The 23,587-nt window shown below is 36.4% G+C and overlaps 1 protein-coding gene across 2 annotated transcripts in view; it reads left to right on the top strand.

Annotated features, from left to right (window-relative positions):
- lrch4 (leucine-rich repeats and calponin homology (CH) domain containing 4) overlaps positions 1-22,239 on the top strand; it is a 44,133-nt gene extending 21,894 nt beyond the window's left edge. The window contains exons 3-19 of one of the 2 annotated variants that reach the window (XM_084107839.1): positions 806-935; positions 3,603-3,708; positions 4,308-4,554; positions 4,657-4,750; positions 4,880-4,988; positions 5,131-5,225; positions 8,744-8,802; positions 11,426-11,560; positions 11,967-12,044; positions 12,370-12,421; positions 12,521-12,584; positions 13,968-14,063; positions 14,154-14,251; positions 14,428-14,565; positions 14,742-14,819; positions 16,649-16,741; positions 21,845-22,239. In XM_084107839.1, coding sequence (XP_083963965.1) covers positions 806-935; positions 3,603-3,708; positions 4,308-4,554; positions 4,657-4,750; positions 4,880-4,988; positions 5,131-5,225; positions 8,744-8,802; positions 11,426-11,560; positions 11,967-12,044; positions 12,370-12,421; positions 12,521-12,584; positions 13,968-14,063; positions 14,154-14,251; positions 14,428-14,565; positions 14,742-14,819; positions 16,649-16,741; positions 21,845-22,018 — 1,846 coding nt within the window. In that variant the 3' untranslated portion in view covers positions 22,019-22,239. The remainder of the gene's footprint in view (positions 1-805; positions 936-3,602; positions 3,709-4,307; positions 4,555-4,656; positions 4,751-4,879; positions 4,989-5,130; positions 5,226-8,743; positions 8,803-11,425; positions 11,561-11,966; positions 12,045-12,369; positions 12,422-12,520; positions 12,585-13,967; positions 14,064-14,153; positions 14,252-14,427; positions 14,566-14,741; positions 14,820-16,648; positions 16,742-21,844) is intronic. The other variant, XM_084107840.1, reaches the window with a different exon arrangement.
- Positions 22,240-23,587: the final 1,348 nt, after the last annotated feature.

Here is a 23,587-nt window from a genome sequence, read left to right on the forward strand (position 1 = left end):
TTGCAGTCGTCACGCCTATTTGAACACTTGGGCCAAATTTAATAAAACAAGTGGTCAAGTGCATAGACCGCAAATGTTGGTATTTGGACAGGCCCGCATGCTCAGTGTCAGGTGTAACTACACCATCCCCAGTGTGCAGCTTACCTGAACCAGGGCAAAATACTTCAGGCACTCATCTCAGTATAAGCCAAGTAATGCACTGCTCAAAAGGTTGGGGTCAGTGTTTAGAGTTTAGCCTAATACTTTTAATCAGCAAGGATGCATTCATTTGATCAAAAGTGACAGTAAAGACATTTAAAATGTTATAAAAGATTTATATTTGAAATAAATGCTGTTCTTCTGAACTTATAAATTACATTAAAAACTTTAAAAATGTATCACGGTTGCCACAAAAATATTTAGCAGCACAACTGTTGATAATAAGTTATGTTTCTTGAGAACCAAATCAATATATTAGAATGATTTCTGAAGGATCATGTGACACTGAAGACTGGAGTAATGATGCTGAAAATACAGCTTTGCCATCACACATATATTACCTTTTAAAAATATTGAAATAGAAAGCAGTTATTTTAAATTGCAATAATATTTCACAATATTACTGTTTTTACTGCATTTTTTCTAATAAAAAATGCAGCCTTGGTAAACATCAGGTCTCCCTGAGTGAAATTTCAGCCTCTTTGTGGCTAAAGATATTGGAAGGATTGTGTATACAGTAAGTCTGTCAGTGAGTGTTATGTACTGGTGTTAGATTGCATTCATTTAATTCTCTCTCTCTCTCACTCTCTCTGTCTGTGTGGTGCAGTCGTAACCAGCTGTCCAGTCTACCGCCCTCAGTATGTCAGCTCCCTCTCCTGCGTGTGCTCATCGTCAGCAACAACAAGTTATCAGTCCTGCCGTCCTCTATACACACACTCACACACCTGCGACAACTGGTAAGTAGAACACACACACACACACACACACACACACACACACACACACACACACACACACACACACACACAGGCTCACGTTTTTTAAAATGATATTACTGAAGGCATCTCATGCACACTGTGGTTTTTACACAAACTGGTTGATATCATTTGATCTGAAACAAAACATGATTTATGAACCTTTCAGATAGTGAGGAACATGTTCTCACGAGTGGGTTTTCAACGTGTTTCACTGTTTTTGTTAGGATATTTTCCAAAATGTGTAATTTACTAGTATTGTTAAACCTTGACAAAAGCAATCACACAAATCCAGTTGTTATTGGCAGTCTTAAGACCGGGGGAAAAAATCGATTCACCTAACTATCTTTTTATTTTATTTTTTATTTTTTATTTTAAAGTAACATTTTTTTATTCCATAATCGATATTAATTCATATTAAATTGCTTTATTTTAGTCCTTGCTTATAGATGAGGCAGAGGAAAGGTAGCTCTTACATTTCAGCAGAGGGCAGGGCTCGACAGTAAGGACTGCCCGATGGCGCGGGGCCAGCGTAAACGTCGCTCGGGACAGTTGATGCAACTGTCACTTGCCCGATCGGGCCAATGCTGCATCACGAAAGTTTATCATTTGCACATGTTTTTAAGCCTTGCCAATTAAAATATTAAAATGCAAGAAGACATGACAGAGAACTCAATTCAATAGTGTAAGAAGTTTTGTGTGCGCACACATCCGAAGCTCGCGCCCAGAAAGCCGCGTATTAGACAGCGATTTAAGCTCTCTTTCACATCGTCTTGCGCTTGAACGGACATATTCACTCAAAATTAAGTAAAAAAATTCTAAGTAAACATGAAGTAAACATAGTCTGTTATATCTTAAGTGAACATAAACAGTTAAGAAATAAAACGCATTGTGTATCAGTATATTGGATCCGTGTAGCTCTTAAAGTGACAGCAGCCTAATAAACCTGCTGCTGTCTTTGTTTAAATGTTAATCAAACAACAAAGGACAAAGAAATTGATTTCTTTGAAATTGAGTCTTGATTTAATAACTTTTGTAACTTTAATAAGGATTAATCTATATTTAATTTATACAGTGAAGACTATGCAGTGCTATTTTACATTTTATTATTCATTTTTTCTACCTGAAAATTACTGCTAGACTGAAAAACATGAAAAAGCAGTGTTTATTTTATTTGTTTGTTTGTTCTATTGCCAGAGGAGAACTGGCCCCCGACTGAGCCTGGGTTCTCCCAAGGTTTTTTTTTTTCTCCATTAGGTCACCTGATGGAGTTTTAGGACACCATTAGGTCACTTGATGGAGTTTTTTCGGTTCCTTGCCACTGTTGCCTTTGGCTTGCTCAGTTGGGGATATTTTGGGGATATTTTGGGGATATTTAATTTTATTCTATCAATCAATAAATTCCACTAGAAACAAACTTTGTTGTATTATTTTATTTTAATACTGTGAAGCTGCTTTGATACAATCTGTATTGTGAAAAGCGCTATACAAATATACTTGATTTGATTTGATTTGATATTGTATTTGTGGTATTGCTTGTAATTTGATTATTTGTTCTTATTTTATTACTGACAGTTTACTTGTCTTTAACAATATTTGAAATTTATTTAAGGCCAGTAGTTGCTGGTGTCACAACCTTTTTTATGAAGACAATAATTAGGCCTTTTTTTATTTATTTATTACTTTTTTGAAAATTTTGGCAGTAGAAAAAATCCTTAGCGTTGAGCCCTGTGAGGCCGATATGTGTTGTATCAGTGAGTATGACGTCATATCTCTTACTAGTGGACACAAAAAAGTGAAAAATGGCGGATGGGTGGACATCTACGGATATACGACCTGCACATTCATGTACACGTGTATCATTTAACTTTTCCCCATGCTCTAAAGTTAAAAAAAGCAAAGAAAATCAGAATACATAGCAATATCAAATTCCGATACTTGTAGAATCAAAATCAGGAGATAGGTGTACCATCCCAGCCCTAGTCTCTACATATGTGGCAGTTGTCTGTGGTGTGAAGATTAGCACTAGCAGTGTTTCATTCATTTTAATATATATATATAAATATATAAATATTTTATTGCTTTTGAAAGAAGTCTCTAATGCTCAGACACTGCATTTGATCAAAAATACAGTAAAAACAGTAATATTGTGAAATATTATCACTATTTATCATTTTAATATTTCAAAATCAACATTTTTAAAAGAACTGTTTTCTATTTGAATACATTTTAAAATGTAATTTATTGCTGTGATGACACGGCTGCATTTTCAGCATTATTGCTCCAATCTTCAGAGTCACATGATCCTTCAGAAATCATTCTACTATGCTGATCTGCTGTATAAGAACCTTTATTATTATAATCAGTGTTGAAAACAACTGTGCTGCTTAATATTTTTGTGTAAATCATGATATAACATTTTTTTTCCCGGATTCTTTGAATTCTCTGAATAGAAACATTTGAAATAGAAACACTTTTTAACAATTTAGTGCATCATCGCTGAAGTATTTATTGCTTACTTAACCTTATTGCCCCACCAATTATTAAACTGCAATGTACACACAATCTTTAGTCCATCTAGTTTATAATTGTCTCCGTTTCTTCATTTCTTTCTCTCTGTCTCTTCCTCTCGCTGTGTTTCTCCACCAGGATGTGAGCTGTAATGAGCTACAGTCACTTCCTGTTGAGCTCGGCCAGTTAGAATGTTTAAGGGATTTAAATCTGAGAAGAAACCAGCTTGCAACTTTACCAGAAGGTCAGTATCCCAAACTTATAAACACGTTTCTATTACTATTACTTGAGTTAACGTTTGGAAATATTGCATAAAGCAATAGTGTATTACCTTGTAAGATTACAGAAATCAAGATGTTGTTTGAAATTCCAAAACACAAGGAACCAGTGTGTTATGTGGATGTCAGAGGAGAAAGCTTTTACAACAAGCTTACATCTCTGTTACAATGGACACAAAAATATTTGGACATTTAAACCACTCTGAAAGTATGCGAATGTCATTAAATTAGATAAATGATCAACCAAAAGTGGCATTTGTTTTAAATAAAGATAACGTTTATTTTAGAGTATTGTGACACGTTCTGGTTGTCAAACATTAGTGAAACATTTTCATAGCAAGTGTGATGAACTCCACCTGTGATAGGACACCTGTGTGAACTTGAGGAGAACTGACTTCATACAACCACTAAACATTGCTTTACTCCAAAAATTCCTCAGAAGAGTGATGTTAGTTTTGAGTTGTGATGTAGATTTGTTCGTAGAAGTGTCCAAATATGTTTTGGATCCACTGTATATATATATATATTAGATTGACTCATCTAGTTAACTCTTCTCTCAACTCAGAGTTGTCAGAGTTGCCTCTCGTCCGTTTGGATGTGTCGTGCAACCGCATATCCAATGTGCCTGTGTGCTACCGTCATCTGCGGCACCTCCAAAGCATCATCCTTGACAACAACCCCCTCCAGATGCCCCCTGCCCAGATCTGCTCCAAAGGAAAGTTCCACATCTTTAAATATCTGAACATGGAGGCCTGCAAAAGGACTCAGGACCAGTTTGAGAAAGCTCTTCGGCCCACCGCCTTCAACAGCTGGTGAGAGATCGTCAAGGACGAGAGGTCTTAGGGTGTTGAAAAGCTTTAATCGCCTGTTTCAGTGAAAATGCTAATGTGTGTGTGTGTGTGTGGTCTCTGCAGTCTGGATCAGGACCTGTTCCCCGGTCAGTATGGTGGCCTGGATTCTGGCTTTAACAGCGTGGACAGCGGCAGCAAAAGATGGTCAGGAAATGAGGTATAAAGAGAGCTGCGAATTTAAGCACTAATGCACCATTTGGACTATTGTTGCTAAAGGCTGATCGAGAGTAATTTTATTGGATGATGCAAGCGGCTGTGTATGTGCGTCTGTGTTGTTTCACTCTAGTCTGCTGACGATTTCTCGGAACGGTCATTGCGATTGACTGACGTTTCCCGCGAACACACAAATTTTCAAGAGGAAGAGGAGAGAGATACGTCGCTAGAGACACCCAAAGGTAAGGTTAACGGAATCTTAAGATCAGTAGTTCCCAACCAGGGGACCTAAAAAAAAAAGAAGGCCCCCCCCCCAGAATCTCTGCTCTAGATCTCAGTTGCCTGTGATTTAAATGCTTCTATAACTCTTGGTCCTCTCTGTAGTGAATGGAGAGCTGGAGCAAGTGGATTTCATAGACAACAGCGTAATGGAGGAAGAGGAGGAGAGGTGTCACCTTCCACTTACAGAGTCCCCTCAGGTCAGGAGGACTTACTGCAGTACACTGAACATTAAAGGTGCACTCGGTACTTTTGTTTTTGGACCAAATGGGACCCTATGATGTGCTGGCTGACACTCCAGTGGTCTTGGAAGTTGAAGATCTATATTGACAACTATTGGCAACAAACAATAGTTTGTTAGTAGTCTATTACTGATGTCAATAGCTAGATTTGCATGCAGCCTAGTAATCTGTTCGACTTAATATTTAGACATAGACCAGTCAGAACAAAAACCACCTCAGTCGCAGCAATAACAATGGTGCGGGTGTGAAAAACAGGGTGTCTTATCATTTGAAAGGATAAAAATGTTGTTGAGAGACTGGATGGACAAAAAGTAAGAAGTAATGACTTATTCAAATTAGTTTTTGAGGAAATGAAAGATGCAGGAGTCTTTCAATCTGACAGCAATGCTAATAGGTTCTTGTTGCTATGGTAATGTTGACACTACAGGGCTCGCAAAATTTCAAAATCGCTGGTAGCCCTTCGGGCAGGCACTCTTCAGATTTTGGTAGCCCGAAATGAATTTTACTAGCCCATATAAAAAGACTACAATTTTTAATGTAGAATATTGGTTAGTCAAAACAATGAATCAAAAACTTTTTCAAAACACAAATATCAACAAATATGCATCTGGTTCTAACTGAACTGAAATGTGTGTGACCAGTGTGGAACATGAATCAGTCATGTCTGTGGCTCAGCCCCCAATGAGGGTATGATAAAAAATAAAAAAGTAACACTTTAGTTTAGGGTCTAATGCTCACTAATGTGTTCATTAACATGCAGATGGCAGGGTTTTTTCATCACGGAGGTTCGAATGTGAGATATCCTAGTTAGGGGGGGTCGGGGGCACCCCCGAGAAAATTTTGATTTCTCTGATCTACATATGTGCATTTTAAGATGTTTTGAAGGCCAAAAAAATTGGATAACAATAGCTTTAAAACCAAGTGGGCAGCTGATTATTTTTCTCTCCTCATCAGCATCACACTCCTATTCTCTTTGTTTTTCTCTTGCTCTGTCTCTTCCCCTCCTAAAGCTGAGCTTTGACTGATATAGGCTTTTCATTTCTGTCTGTCAGTGAAGAAAGTAAACATAGGGTCAACTGATAGGTTGATTTATGAATCATTTTCTCAGATGCATTAATTTACTGAAAGCTACTAGGAAAGCTAGGTAGCCTAACTAAGTTTATTAAGTTCATTCACAATGTACACATTCATTATTGATCTTATTCCTAATACAGGGCCGTAAGACAGGGCTTTATAATCAAAGAGGTCCTACATTTAAGGTTATTAATTTTTTATTTCTCTGATTTTAATTCTCCATTTCAAGACGTTTGAAGGCCAAAAAAGGATAAGAAATAGCTTTAAAACCATGTCAGCGGGCAGTAGAATATGTGTCAATACCTGCTCTCACTTCTTATCCATCACTCTCTTTTTCGGTCTCCTCATCTTGCCCTGTCTCTTCCCCTCCTAAAGCTGAACTTTAATTTACTGAAGGCTACAAATTGTATATTAATTCTCAACATGTACACATTCATTATTTATAAAGTATCTTCTTATTAAACTGTCTGTACACTTACAAAGTTCTCAATGCTTCGGTTTGCATGTAGGGACCCTCATTATGTTACCGTGTTAGTGTGAGGCTATTTTGAGCCTTGTTAGTGGTATTAACTAGCGATTTACTTTTACTTACTCTGTGCCCCATATACTAGCGTTATAAGCTAACGTTAATCTGTTTTTAGAGATAAAACTCTTTACTTTCGATTTTCATGAAAACGCATCCCAGGGAACGATCGACTCGGTAACCATGTGTTAATTACCTCACATAATGTATTTAGTGCATCACTAAGTAGTAGATTTTAGAAGGCAGGCAGCAAATGATGATTGAAAATGGTTTGTTGTAGCTTGATGGAATAGATGGATAGAATTAGGAGTGACCTTTGTCTTGTTTAATAATAATACAAATGATGATGATAATAATAATATCATCATCATTGATTTTTTTAAATTATTACTGTCAATATTAATAATAATAGTTGATTTTTTTGTTCAAAGGACTTTAAGTTTCATATCTTAAGTTTGTATTTTTAATATACATTATATTTATCAGAACTTTAATATATTCTGTTCTGTTGTGACAATAAAGTTAATTTAAAAAAAAATAAGTTTATTTTTAAACTGCATTATATTATTTTAGTAAGGCTGAGGACTCTTAAATAACTACAAATAACTAATGTTAGGGAAAATCTGTTCATGTTTTGTTACACGTTTCTGGATTTTAAAAAAATATATATATCGGCCGATATATCGGAATATCGGATTTTTAAATCACCAAATATTTGTATCGGTATCGGCCTTAAAAATCCTTTATCGGTCGGGCTCTAAATAGTAGTAAGGCTTTCCTCTGTGAAAGTACAATTTTGCCTGTATTATTGGTGTCCCCTTCAAAAATTGCTGTTGAGGAAAGTTATGTTAATTGTCCCCCCCAACATTTAGATGAAATTTACGCCCCTGCAGACCAATGAGACTCAGATGAACACACACACACACACCCTGTCCTCTGTTTCTGACGTGCGCTCTGCTCGGCGCCGCTGCGGATTGAAGATGAAGAGCGTGCTGAATCTGATTATAACAAGACTGAAGCGAACACTATTTCAGATAGCCCGTCGGGCAGGCCGGTTATGCATTTTGGTAGCCCGACTAAAAAACGTCGGGCAGGCGATTTTGCGAGCCCTGCACTAATTTGCATACGAGAAACTACAGAGATATTTTTAGATTACTTTTTATTTTAGTTTAGGGTACATATAAACATTAAAGTCAAGTTATATTTGAATTGATGAAAATCTGCAAACATACTGTAGCTCTTGTAGACATTTACCACATTACCACATTTGCAAGCATATTTGTTATCTGTGATTTAGTAACTGATGAAGTGAGAAATATTCAGCTAGTCATGTGATCTCAACATGGCTGCCATTGTGCTGTCTACTACACTATTCTTTTCTTTAGGGTTAAAACTTTTACATGGGGGAAAATAACTTGGTGCACCTTTAAGTTAACTAACACTTCCTACATTTTCAATATATTTTCAGACATATGCACTACCGTTTGAAAGTTTGGGGTCGGCAAGATTTTTTTATATGTTTTTGAAAGAAGTCTCTTATGCTTACCAAGGCTGCATTTATATGATCAAAATACAGTAAAAACAGTAATATTTAAAATGATATTTTTCTCAAAATACATTTCTTCTTATCAATGTTGAAACCAATACTTTTTTTCATATTCCTTGATGAATAGAGAGTTCAAAAGAACAGCTTTTTTTTTTTTTTAAATAGAAATGATTTATAACATTATAAATGTCTTTACTGTCACATTTGATCAATGGAATGCATCCTTGCTGAATAAAAGTATTAATTAAAAAATCTTTCTGACCCTTTTGAACTTTAATGTAGAAGTCATAAGGTAAAATTATGTTAAGATAATGTCCCCTCTCTCCATGACAGGAAAATAGTGAAAGTTCCAGCAGCACTTCCTCCCAGAGCCCTGAATCTACAGGCAGCAGGTAAGGGCTTATGCTGTTTGCATATACAAAATACATACATTGCGCGCGAAACCTGTTATTATTAAAATGGAAAATGTCTCTGAAAGGTCCTCACATAAAGAAGGGCCCCACAGAACTGTCAGAAATAGGAATTTGTTTGCATTTGAGCCATGTCTAAATAACCCCAGCTAGTGTAATTCGATGTAAACGCTCGCTGGCTTATCTGACCAGCCTATTAGGTGACTGATATTGGAACTTTTAGACCTACAGTCACAAGATACTGATCTGTGCTCAAGTGTGGTATCAGGTTATCTTACACAGTTTCTTGTTAGACACGTTTATTTTTCAAACATCTCAAATAGTTTCGGCTTGATCTGGATATTTGAACAGTCTGTCGGGCAGATGGAATATTTTCTTTCCAGGAACAGAGTGAAATTTTTGTCTCAAATATTTTTTTGTCATAGATCTGCCCTCAGTGTTGGCTATGGAGAAACATCAGTCATGTAGACACACTGCATTCACTATAGACAATGCAAAATAAACTGAGAGTGCCAGGAAGTCACAAAGAGTGCACAAATTTGAATGCATTTGAATACAGCTGGTAAGGATCTGTACTCGTGCTATGTAACGTGCAGATGGGCATGATAAATGGAGGAAAGGGAGACGTTGGACTGTCTCATGGCAGCAGGCCGGAAAATTTTCAGTCGCTCTTCTTAGAGTGTGGTTCTCCAAGGTGCTCCAAAACATTGTGAGTTGTTCATTGTGCAAAGGTAGAATAAAGAAGCTGAGAGTCAGAATTACTGACTGTTTCAGTGTGATTTGAAGGCCACAGTGACGTCCTTTAATTGATTATAATACATGCTCAAATAGTTGCTGTGAGAAACAGAGTCTCTTAATTAAAGTCTGCTGGATCCCTCCTCCACTATGATTACGCAAGGTCAATCTGTGAGGGAGTGCTGGGAAAAATCAACAGTGAATTTCCTCCCACAGTTTCAGTGTAACTGAGTATCTTGCTGTCATAGTTACTCAGTAAACTGGTCTGCTTTATTCAACGTTATAACAGCAGACAAATTAAAGATAGTACAAAGTAATAATAAAATCTAAAAAATAGATTCTTCTATCCATTATTCCATCCATGTGCGATATATCCGGTGTTTCAGAGTCTTGGAGCGGCTTGATTCACAGTAAATGCTGCTCCACTCAAACTCCAACTGTGCTGCGAGTTTGAGTTTCTTGTAACGTGCATTTTGGGAATGTTATGTGTGCTAGCAGTGCCATCCATTTCACTACATTTCTAATGAGAAGTGTTCGCCATAGTAAAAGCTTGAGGTTTTAACATTTGAAAATGACTAAATTTACAATTGTACTACAAAACAATATGAATATTAAATATTTGATTGTATACAGTGTAGTGTTATCATTATTACAATATATTGATTGTTTAATACTTTTATTAAATAATCATAATACAAATGATGATGATTATTACTTTATGATCATATTTAAATGTGGCCTATGAACTGAAGTGAAGAGTTGTTGGTTTTTATTATTCTTATCACTTTATGGTTACTGAAAGAGGTTTGAGTTTGTGCGTGTAAAGATTTTACCCAAGTGTTTTTCCTCAGATTGTTCAGCCCTAAAAGGATGATTTGCTCTAAAAACAATTCTTCAGAGAAAAAAAAAAAAAGCAAAATCTAGTCTATGCAAAAATCCCCTACAAAATCATCCCAATCATTCTAGAATATTTAATTCTTCCCAAATAGAGCTATTCAAGTATTTCTGTTAAAACAAAACAAAAAAGAGTATTGCAAAATATAATGCAGAAAAAAAATGATTAGTGCAGTTTGCTAAAGGCTGGAATACAATCAATGTCTTTTGCCCAGATCTGCCATCTGGAGGAGTCAGTGCTAGTTGCCGAAAGTCAGAGCCAGTCTGAAGATTTTGGGCAGTCCGAGTTGACAGATTTCACGGAAAAAATCGCAGTGTGCGATGATATATATATATATTCCGACTATGATTCCATGAAGTCGGAGGATATCAATTTTAGAACACATATCTGTTACATCTCCAAGCAACAATACGCATGTTTCTACGTTAGTTTGTTGTGTTTGGAAAGACATAACAGTCTGATAGTGAGATTCTCTATCGTTTAGTGAATGATGCCCAGTTTTTCTCTTTAACCATTCACAGAGTCAGCAAGTTTATGATTCCTAGTGTTTTTAAATCCGTTCCAAAGTTGTGTAGAGTATTGCAGCCTTACAGCAAACATCACTTACTATTGCTCAACTCCTAACCATAAGCGATACCTACAATTATGCGGTTTGTTGTGGAAAGATGTGTTACTAAGTTTCTAAGCAATCAGACGTATGATTTTCACCTGGTGGGTGGGTGATTTAAATTGGACAAAAAATCCCTTAGACTTAAATTGCCATATTTAGTGACCAGAAAATAATACTCTTTTGACTTGAGCCAGTAAGTAATCATCCTCAAAACTGCGTAGCAATGACTAAAAACCACACAAACACCTACAACACCCTTGTATAGTTGTGGTGACACCACAATTTCTTCAGAAAAAGTTATATTCAGTTGTAACTTTTTGGTGAGGGCTTAAAAAAACATAAATCTCTATTTTACTTCCTTTCAGGATATTTGTGATCGGAGATGGTTCAGACTCCGGCTCACCATCCAGTCCCACTCTAGAGGAGAGGAGGAGGCCTGGAAACCTGCTTATCTGGCAGGAAAGAGAAAGAGCCCAGCAACAGAGAGACAAAGCCAGCACGTGAGTGACTGATGGGATTGAATGAATCAAGGAAATGTGGAAGTGAAACATGAGTGAATGGGTGATATGGCGTCAAAAAGACCGTTAGGCCTAAGAGCCGATAGAACCAACAATCCTGTTTGCTGATGCACAGCAAGCAAGTCTTCAAAAGCACTTGACGGATTTAAAATGGCCTCTATTATTTCTTTGCTGATGCTTCGTCATCAAAGCCATTGTGGTTGTAAAGGAAACCAGTTTTAACTGCTGTCGTGTGTTTAATTTGTGTCTTAAAGAATTAATCATAGTAAAACACAGTCAGAAGAAAAACATCAGAAAGGCTCACCCAGAATGCTCTATTTGTATGAACAGGTCCTGCGTGCTTTTGTATTAGGAGGCAATTGACTAATAAGCGTTTTATGTCTTACAGTTTGCAGAAGATTATTGTAAAAACAGGAAGTAACTTGGCAACGACGGCAAAGCAAGGAGGAACAGGAAGCATTTCAGGGTAAGAGTGGAGCGAATGGCCCGCATATGCGTTTACGTGTTCTGTGTTTGCATGCGTGCTGGTGTTTATGTTTTGTTGTGGAATTCTGTATCTCTTTAACAAAGAGAAGGCACAAATCTGAATTTGAGACCAGATTACGAGCTGTGACGGCATAGTTAACAGTCAGATCAAATAGACATACCTTATTTAAGAGTAACATAAATTCATAACACATTCATGATGTGGTTGTTGTGTTGCTAGTTCACTCTGAAGTGGCTAGTTAGTGAAGTTCACAGTTTTTTTTTTTTTTTTGCCGTTTTGTGATTTGATCTCTGTGTCCCTCTAGTGGTGATTCAGATAGCAACTCTCCACCCAACGGCCCGAAACAGAGATGTGCAGTGAGTCCTTCACGTTTACACTCTACCTCATTCTGTCATAAATGCATAATACTATTCTTAATTGGGTGTTTAAGACTTTTCTCTCTCTCTTTCTCTCAGAGTGCAGATCAGATTTCTCAGTCCTCACATACGGTTTCTTTGCAGCGCTCCATCAGTCGCACAGGTACGGTACCTTTCATGCTAGATATTTCAGCTGCTTTTAATGGAAAATGCCATTTAAGATCTATCTTCATTTTTTGAAGACCCCATGAGTAGTTTGTGTACCTGAATACCTGAATATTCAAACGCATCTTTGTTCAGTTGTATTTATGTGCTGCGATTTGATAATTTTTTATTATTTACTTAGAGTATTTACTTGTCTTTAATAATGCATGAAATTTATATTAGTTAGGCTAGTTGTTTTTGCTATGGTAATTTTAAACCATAGGCAAAAGTTCCTTAAAATAAACGTAAAATAAATGTGAATGATATCTAAGTTTTTTTTTTTTTACCTTACTGGAATCGAAATAAGGAATCGATAAAAATCGGAATCGATAAGTAGAATCGGAATCGTTAAAATTAAAACGATACCCAACCCTAGAAAAGAGGTGATGCTGCAGTCTATATTATGAGAAACTTAAAGCGTTTTTTGACCTTTGCATGTAAACTATTGTAGGAGACCTCCAAAACTAAACAAAATTAAAAATTAATTTTTAAATAGGGCACTTTGATGAGTTTTGGTTATCTCATCAGATTAATAGCATTTTTCAAACAACCCTTCAGGAAAAAGTAACACGTTATTTTTACTTGCGCAGTGACCGATAAACTCGCTTGAGCATTTTCTGTTAGCAACTGTATCTAAACTAACTCTACAGTATATTGGCAAAGCATAAGTACTGCTCACTTTATCACATGGATATCACACAAACTATTAAAAATTTAGATATATATATTAGGGGCGGTCACATTAGCTGGGGAAAAGTATTGCCAATAGTGTAGTGATGCGCAAAGCATTGCTCAAACAGAAGTGACTTTCAAACTAAGCAGCATTCGGTTGCTCAATGCTGCCAATCCACGTGACAAACTTAAACCCGTTGCAGGATCTGCATGGTGAAATCCTTTACCCTAATGTGAAATTCCCAATCATGTGGATTGCTAATATTGAAATGTCTGAATTTCTCCTGCAAAAAATTGCCAAACAACAGTGAATGCAACACTTGGCCCAATTGACTGCCAAGCAAACATGGTCTGTGACAGACAATCGACAGCCAGACATTCAAACGAAAGAGTTTCTTTCAATTACCTATAGAAATTCAATTACCACCAGAGGGCAGTGCTGTTACAAAAGTGCTTCAACACTTTTTGACAGGGTTTTTTATCATTGCTGTTGAATGTTTGCTTTGGTTTTCTTGAGAGCAATGCCATATAATTGTATATAGAAACAATGTATTGATTACAGTTTTGTTCAATTAATGTAGCTTGTTCTGCTGAAGCTGTATTGGTGGGAACCCAGTCTTAATGAACGTAATTTAAGTATTTGCTGAATCTTGTTTGTGACATATTACAGATGTGCCCTCCGTGAAGCCCTGTTCTCCACCAGGTTCTGCTCCCAAACCCAACAGCTTCTTATTCCGCACATCTTCACGCTGCAACGTCAAGACTGGTACACACACAGAAGTTAATATAGGATTGTAGGACCTATAATCTTGATTTGGTCAGTAATATATGCTGTACCCTATTGCTCTCTTCTCAGGATCAGGAAACAGTTTGGCGGAGTCTGGCCGCAGCGAATCACGCTCCACACTCAGATCCCCACGAGAAGACAGAACAGACGTCTTGCAACTGCGCAAAGTAAAGAGGCATCCTGTATTATTCATCTCTCCATCTCTAGCTCTTCTGACACACCTTACCCCATTTTTGTTACGATTATCTTATTATTGGTCTTAGTCTTTATTTTTATTTTATTTGATTGCGTAGTTTAAGAAGTATTTCCTAGTGGTATCACTCTTTCCATGTTTCTCTTCCAGTGTCTGGAGTCGCGTCTGAAGATCTCTCTGCCTGACGATCTGGGAGAGGCGTTGTCCAATGGCACAGTTCTCTGCCAGTTGGCCAATCACGTGCGACCTCGTTCCGTGTCAATCATCCACATCCCCTCACCGGCAGTGGTGAGCTAATGCTCGGGTCTTATTCTCATTATGGCCAAAACGTAATCTAGTATCTCAAAAAAACAAATGTGTGATCCTTATTTGGAGGAAGCTGAACCCAGATCTGCTAGTTTACTAGCAGGCTGTTCTTAATTTGCTTTCTAATGAATATCCGTGCAATCTTTCTGTCTGTTCAGCCAAAGCTGAGTGCTGCCAAGTGCCGCCTCAATGTCGAAAACTTCATTGCTGCATGTCGTAGGCTTGGAGTCCCTGAGGTAAACATAAATTTCATCTTTTATTGTTTGCTTCTTTTATCATCCTCCATATTATTTGTCTTCCTGAGACGTATTGTGTGAGCTGTTTGTAAACAAGACAAATCCACTTCACCCACTGACATGTGACTGTTAATGCTCTTTTATGTTATTTTTCAAGTGCTTCAAGCTCGATTTGCAACTTTTGTGTGCTCTCTATGGCTTTTTTTTTTAATCTTAAAGGGGTAGTCACCTCAGGTAGTTCATGATGTTCCAAAGCCAAATGACTTTCTTCCATGGAACCCCAAAGGAGATGTTTAGCAGAATGTCTGAGCCGCTGTCTTGTAATGCAGTGAAAGTGAATAGGGATTGGGCTGTCAAGCTACAAAAAGGACAATAAAAGCACCATAAAGCCATAAAAATCATCATAGAAGTTGTCCGTAACCATGTCTTGAACATTGGGGGACCAACGTTTTTTTTGGAACATTGTTTTTGTCTTATCCTGAATCACTACAGTACACCTATAATAAGCGTTTATGTTCTGACAATTTTAGACCGGTATGGGTCGTACCACTGCGGAGTATCCCAGTGCCTGCGTGACTCGTCATAGACATAAACAGAGAGAACTAGCTCCGGCTACATTGTTCTTCTGCAAGACGCATACAGTTCTGTTTATTAACCGCTAGAGCGACACAAGTTACGGACTGCAGCTTTAAATGAATCAAATAATTAAAGGATTAAAAGGGATTTAAGGGAATGGAAAAAGAATGGTAAAAGAAGTTCTAGGTCTAATTGTTGTTATGAAGCAATAAATTAAAACTATTTGCATGTAATATTTTATTTTAAAATATGCACACATTTTATTAATCTTATTCACGTCTAATATGTCGAAAATGCAAAACGTTTCTTGTCTCTTCACATTCAGTTTTGAATTACATGAATCATGTAAATGATAGCATATTTTCAGTTCAGAAAAAATTCAAGTAGTTTGCATCGCTGGGATATGAATGTCTGTTGTTGAGCATTTATATCGTAAAATACTTTTTTTTTAAAATTCTGTGTATTAACTTGCACGGATGAATTGTTCACCACAAGACTAGTAATATGCGCTAACAAGGTAAATAGGGTCAATTTAGATATTATGATGACTTTAACATTCGAAAATGAAGAAATTAAGACACAAATATTTGTATTGCAATTACTTTGTAATGATTTTTATTAATTATTATTAGTATTTTTACACTACTGTAGTATTGTTACAATAGTTTTTATTTTATATTTGTATGTAATAATAATTATTAAAGTGGAAAGTTAATTTTTTGTTTACTGAAAGAGGTTTAAGTTTGTTCTTGTAAAGATTATACCCATGTGTCAACACCCAAATCTTTCAAGCCCTAAAAGGATGGTTCACATAAAAGTAAAATGTCATTGTTTCTAGCTTTTTTGTGTTTTATTATTACTATATTCTATGCAGCTGCACTTAACAACAATCATCCTAGAAAGATTGATCCTTTCCAAACATAGCTATTTAAATGAATCTAGTGAAACTTCCTGCATTTTTCATATAATTGAACGCAGAAAAACAAAATATCACAATGTCAATTTTTTCCGATATCGTACATACATTAGTTCTATAAACATCTCATTTAGTGTTCCACGGAAGAAAGAAAGTCATGTAGGTTTAAAAAACACACACACACAAGGTGAGTAAATGATGACAGAGTTTTGAGTGAACTATCCCTTTAAATGACCCTGCTTTCATGTGTGTCTTTGCTCAACACTGTGTCCATTCATCTTTGTTTGTCCTATTTGCATTGTTCTTCCTTTCCTTTGTCTGTCTCTCTGTTTCTCAGATGGAGTTGTGTTTAGCGTCTGATGTCCTGTGCAGTAAGATACCTGCAGTGCACCGCTGTGCGACGGCGCTCTTGGCAATAGAGGAGGAGGAGGTGAACGAGGACAAGAACGCCACCTCTCCCTCCGTCTCTCCTTCCTCCCCTTTTTCCAGCGGCTTCCTGCTCTTCTACTCTCTCCTCATGGCTTTGCTCTACCTGTTATACTGCCAGCTTATAGCATAGTGCGAGCGAGTATCAATGTGTAAATGTAACGGATACATCATTTCTGTACTGTGTACACACATTGTTGACAAGACCTGCACATATATAACTCCCTACACATAATGCCTTTCAGCTTACGCATTAAAGCTCCTCACAGATGTTCAGGTTTGGAAACATATTTAAGAACCTTTAGAAGCTCTACAAATGGTGAAATACTGAAATATATATCGCAAATTATCAGAGGTCTAGATCGAATATCCACATTTTTCCACATCAAAAAAGTTATAATCAACTCCTCAATGGTCACATACTCTGTTGAGGACGTAGACTTTATCTGTACATAGACATCGTGAAGGGCTTTTCCACCTGATTGCCTTAGCATTGCTGTTGATCCCAGGATAGTTTACACCTTCTAGAGGGAATGACTGTCTTTGGAATGGATCTTGTTATCCTAAGAGTTTTAAAGCACTGGCACTAACTCCCCATTCCCCTTTTTTTTTCTTTTTTTTTTTTTTTCTCTTGAAGGGCTTTAAAGTGCCTCAGAAACTTGTAGGTTATTTCTGCTCACACAGCAGTGCAAATTAGTTTGTAGCATCGGGTAAATATGTTAACAGTGTGGCTATGGTACTTCTCAGCTGAATTTGGTTTAATTCACACGTTGTAGATATCTGTTAGGGTCGGGACCGCGTGGACTATTTCACTTGCCTTTTCTGACGCTCATATCTTGTCGACTGTGACCACCAGAGAGCAGTGGTGTTTCTAAACTGTTCCTTTAACACTTTTTGACGGTACTAGTATGATTCAAAGCTGTGTTAACTTGTTACAGTTTTTCTTTCTTTTTTTTTTTTTAATGTTCACTTTGAGTTTTCTTGAGAGCATCTTAATATAATTCCTGTATGCAAACTGTTCACAATTAAGTTATTGTTTCGGTTTATTTATGTTTTTCTCTGTTCTGATGAAGCTGCATTTGGTGGAAAGCCATCGCTGAGCACATTAAATTTGACTAATTAAATTGAACAGATTAATTGAGTAATATGCTTATGATTGCTTTCATGATCATTTTGAGCTGGGAGTAAAAAAACATTAATAGCATATTTTAAATGTGTATGTTAGATACTGCTCGTGGATGCACAATGTGGATAAGCAGACATTACCAAATTACAAATTACACCATTTTTTTTTTTTTTTTTTTTTTTTTTTTTTTTTTTATTGATGATGAAATGGTTGTGAGTCCTGCTTCTCCACAAGCCTCTTCAGCTGCGTTTCCTGATTCTAAATGTGGCCATAGTGTTTTTGTAGTCCTGTAATGTGCCATGAGCACCTATCTTCCGCGGTGCTGTATGCTGATGTTGCTTTTGTATTCCGTGCCTACTTAATGTGATTTAGAAGCTTTGCCGACAGTTTACTAACGAGCAGCCTCTCATCTGCTGTGAACGATAAGAGGAGAGAGAGAGACACTGAGAAACAAGGGTAGGTGAAGGGATATGTGCTGTGGAACTAGTTACCAACATGCATTTCTCATCCTACGATGTCTTAAACATATTTTAAGGGATGTTGATAGGGTTTTATAACATTATACATTGTTATCAATGCGAAAGCTAATCATAATAGACATTTAATTTAAAATGAATCCACTTTGAAAATGAACTCAGACACATTTCGCATAGATGGACTTCATCACATTTGCTCTAGAGGCTTTAGCCAAATGAAATAAGGATTGTGAAATGCTACTGTCCATGTTGAAGGCTTTTACAGAAGATGACTGATAATTCTACCGTCCTTCTTACGTTAGACTCAGTTTAGAGGGCACTAGATCTGCACGAATTTCCGTCCAAATGTTACCTAGTTAAAACTGTTGCAACACACGAAATGTATTTTGTTATATTTATAAAATACTGTGTATTTAAGAAGTTAAGTTTATATTGATATAAAGATTTTTTTTTTTGTCTGTAAAGAAATTATTAAAAAAAGGAAACTGATTTGTACGTGTCGTCTGCTGCTTTACGTGTGCTTTTGTCAAATGTTCATGACTCTCGCTCATGATTAATTCTGCTTTAGTTCTTTGTCTCTCTGCTGAGGATGAAATCCTCACGTCAGCTCGTCTCTGTAGCTTATGAGTCCAGATATTCTGTGCCCTTTACCAAAAGGTAAGTGTTGATCCATTGTGTGGGTAGTAGAAAGTAGAGAAAAAGTAAGTATAGCTACACAAAGTAAAAGTATACACTATACTACACAGTGGGGTACGCACTGCTAAAAAAATATATTTGCTGATATTATAATTTATAATTAAAAATGCCTTTTCAGATTTTTGGACCCCACTGTGTGTCTTTTTTTATATTCTAAGTAACACTAATGCATAAGTTTGGGGTTGGTAAGATTTTTTTAAAATGTTTTTGAAAGTCTTTTATGCTCAAGGCTGCATTTATTTGATAAAAACATACAGTAACAACTATATTGTATATTAAATAATATTACACTTAGTTTAGATTTTTAATGCTATTTGCATTTAGTGCAAAGAAAATACTTTTTGTTGCTATTAACACAGTGTTAACAGCATCAGTCACATGATCTTTCATGTGATTTGGTGCTCATAAAAACATTTCTTATCAATGTGAAAAACAATTGTGCGGTTTAATATTTTTGTGGAAACCGTAATGAATTTTTTTTATTATTATTATTTGATAAATAGAAATTTTAAAAGGACAATTTAGGCTATTTGAAATTAAATCTTTTGTAACGTTATAAATGTCTTCACTGTCACTTTTAATCAATTTCATCCAAGAAAAACGTACTGACCCCAAACTTTTCAATGGTAGTGTACGTATATGTTCATATAAAATGTACTGTAAGAGATTTTGATGTATTGCATTATTTTGATGAAAATATTCTGCCACCCATCAGCACAAACAACTTTACAACACCCAGAACAAACAAATTAAACAAAGAAAATAACTGAGCACAAGTGTTCACCCTTTACCATCCATTACATCTTAAGTTCTTTTTATGCTTTTTCACTCAGTGACAATGGCATTTTTGCTCGTTCTTCTTTTAACAGTGCTTGGCATTTAGACCCAACAGTTCAGTTTCGAATTCATCGAACTGTAGACTTAAAATCTTTAGGGTCTCTCACATACAGCTGCTCCAAAGCATTCAGACTTTTAATCAACACTGGATGAATGTCATTGATGATTTAAAAACTCTGTTTGCTCAGGGCAGAGTCTTTCTTCCTACCACACTCACCAGTGTTTCGGTGTAAATGCACTAATAGACGCAGGTGCAGTTACACTGAAATCATGTGAAACACCTCATCTGTGTACAGGTGTACTTTAATCAAGCAATTATTTTGCTTACTTCTGAACTCATTAAAGTGTGTCAAAGCAGGAGGGTGAATACTTATGCGCTCATTTGCTTTCTGTTTATTATTTTAAATTATTCATTAATTAACCGGCCAGCTCATTTTTCACTTTGACGTTGTGAAGTACTGTGTGTTTACGGGTGAGAACAGTTCAGTTAACCCTCTATGGTGTTGCATTGTCTTCTAATGATGGAACGTTTTTTCCCCACATAAAATTGCCAAATTGTTAAGAGATTCTTCCAAATAATATATTTCTTTTGGCAACTCTCTACCATTAATGAAAATCAATTTTAATTTCAGGATTCTCCTCAAGTTTCTCTATAATTAAGTTTCTTTTACGAATTGATGGTTTGTGCATTTGGAACTTCTATAAACTAATTGTTTATTCTGTTCTTCGTGACATTTCTAGAATATTACTTTTTAATAATTTTTTTTCTTTTTTTTTTTTTTTTCTGAACACATGAAACATAAATCATAATTGAGATCAGCATAATTATAATTACAATAAACACTTCCAAATAAATAATTCATTGCAGTAATTGATGCCCCTAACAATAAGGAAATACATCACTGCCATTTGCCATATGGATGCGTTCATATTTTCTCAGCTTACTGTTAATTATATTAGAAAACCGTGAGAATCTGAGAGCAAAAACATCGATTTAACTTACCAGAGAGGCAGCAAAAAATCCAGATGTTGAAGAAATGTACAGAAATGTTTTTTAATAGGGCAATATGAGGAGAATGTGTTGACCCCCAGGGAAAAACAACCTTGGAGAGAGAAATCTAATTTAGGTGTCATAAAAACAATATCATTGGATTCTTTAAAGACAGTGATTTCAATTCAACAATGGCATATGTCATCATTTTTTTCTGAAAGCCAAGAATTAACCTACCGTATGGCCAAACGGCACAATAGAGGGATAAAACATAATGCTTTCTTATTGTGTTAAAGCAATGATCTTAACGCATAATCTGATATATACCGCACGAGTGATATACAGCCTGAATATGGCAATAAGAGCCTATGCAACTCATCCATAATCTATATTTAATGTATACCGTTAGGGTTGACTGAACTTAATCATTGGAATGCATGATGGATTTTCAAGATGGTGAAGTGCTGGCTTGTAATGCGTACTATAGCCTGGAATGAAATGGCATCTTCTTGTGAAGTGCTATAACTGCATGGCTGCATCTCTGAAAGACGGGGTCTTGCTGCTGTGCCATATAGTCGGAAATTCAAAGAAATGATTTGCCGATCAAGTGTTGTTTTGCATGCATTGCCTGTCCTTCCTGTATCCGTGTGTCACAAGTGCCTCTTGTGTGTGTGATCCTGTATCTTGCATGTTGTGGGTTCTTGAGATAACAGATGGGTGTTCCATTTCTCAACCATCCTTATAGGTGCATGGAAAGCTTTTCATAATGAGCCAAGGATCTTGCTTGTTTACCTTGAGTGCTCTTCACGCTTCAGCATCTCCTCTTAGAAGCCTATATTTGCAGATTTTTAGAGGCTTGCAATACAAGAACCAATATTCCTTGAGCCGTCTGTTTATGCCAGGATGTTTTATTGCTTATAACCATTTGTGTAAACAAACTTATATTAGTATTCTTTCTTCTCCTTGATCAAATCCCACCAGGACACACTGTGTCCATCGCAATTGATTCTGGAGGAAGAGGGGCTCACGCGTGTCGCTCAGACTGTTCAGGCTCTTCTGGAGGTGCCAACATCAGGCGCCCGTCGCTCATCCCGCCAGGACCCATCGGGGCTTCCCCTTCAATCCACCCCTCCAAATCAAGATGGCGCCTCCTAGGGTCATCGAGTGATTTTTCCAGCACGTCAAATGCACATTTTTTTAAATGTTAGAAATAATGATTAGAAGCCATCATGTAATGTTATCTATAGCTTAAATGATTAGCATTTTCTCCTGTTTCAAAGCATGTACAGAGAGTTTTTATGTAAATTACAAGAAAAATTCATTGTGGCTATTGAAACAGACAAAATGATGCACAATAAAGCAAATTTAACTTAAAACTGCTTGTTTTTTTTTGTGCATATTTACGCAGATTATATGAAAATTGATGCAAGACGTTGCCTAAATGAGCCTCGTTACTGAGGTAGTCGGCCATTCTTGTGTAATCATTTTGTTGGTGCTTCCTCATAATTGAAAATTAATTACGTTTGTAATCTCGGCTTTATTACAATGCAAGTTTAATTGGTTTTTCACAGGTAATTACTCTTGCGGAGAGGCAAAGGTGGCAGTAATTCTGTGATAAGCTAACAACTCTCGGGCTCCGATTGTGACACTGTGTGCACATTTGGAGTGTTGGCCAAACGATGTGGCTCCGTATAGCCACCCTTATTTAGCAATAACTGTATGTGAAATGATCTGTTTAATTTGCTATGAATTGTTTGGGAGTGTAGCTAAAAAGCAGAAACAACATTTAACCTCTTTGATTATATTCCTAAAGCAATGACTAGAACTAAAACTTGAGAAAATGAGTCATTTACCACCAGTGGGAATAAAGTGAGTTGATTAGCTAGCATATTAAATTGAACAAAGACTAAAACGTTTAATTAGTGAGTGTGATTCAGCAGCTCAATCCACAGGACTTCAGTGCGATGCGGTCTGGACTCTGACATGACTCTAAAGTATTGAATTTCTTGTGTTTGAGTCATTGTGTTTTGTATAATTACCATGTTTCATAACTCAGTCTTTCTGGTGCTGGATCACTGTCAGATGATCTGATACCCTAATGTTGAATTTCTTGGTATAGTTTGTAATTGATTGGTTTCTGCACACCATTCAGACCCAGAAACAGCAAAACAACCTGCAGCATAATACTTCTCCATTAGCATTGATTCACAGCTGGGATGAGGTTTAGGTTTTAGAACACAGTGTTCGGTTTACCACAAAGATACTGTTTACATCGATCAAAAAGGCTAGCATCTGACTAATTTAGATGCTTATATGTAACAGATGAATTTGCTCCAAAATGCTGTTGTATAAATCAACAACAAACATAGGCCTATCCCTTTTAAAAGTTGATCTTGTTACCCTAATATTAATAATTATTGCGCATTGTTTCTCCTGCTATTCTCAACCCTATCAAACCTGCAACCCACTAGTTGAGAAGCATTAACAGAATGTGTATTGCTGTGTATTGATATACTTATTGATTGGATTAAGCAGAATAGCTTTTCTTTCCTGAAATTTGAAATGCTATGTAAGCACTTTAAATACTATGCCCTTCGATGGCTTTCAGCAGAATTTAAAAAGCAGACAAGTTATCAAAAACATAAAACCCTTGTTTAGGCCAATGGGTAGGCCTATTGTAACTAATAAAATAACATTTAACAACCACTGTGATTTGTCACTTGG

This window comes from Abramis brama, assembly GCF_963993115.1.
Source record: "Abramis brama genome assembly, chromosome: 3".
In the NCBI taxonomy this organism is placed as follows: Eukaryota; Metazoa; Chordata; class Actinopteri; order Cypriniformes; family Leuciscidae; genus Abramis; species Abramis brama.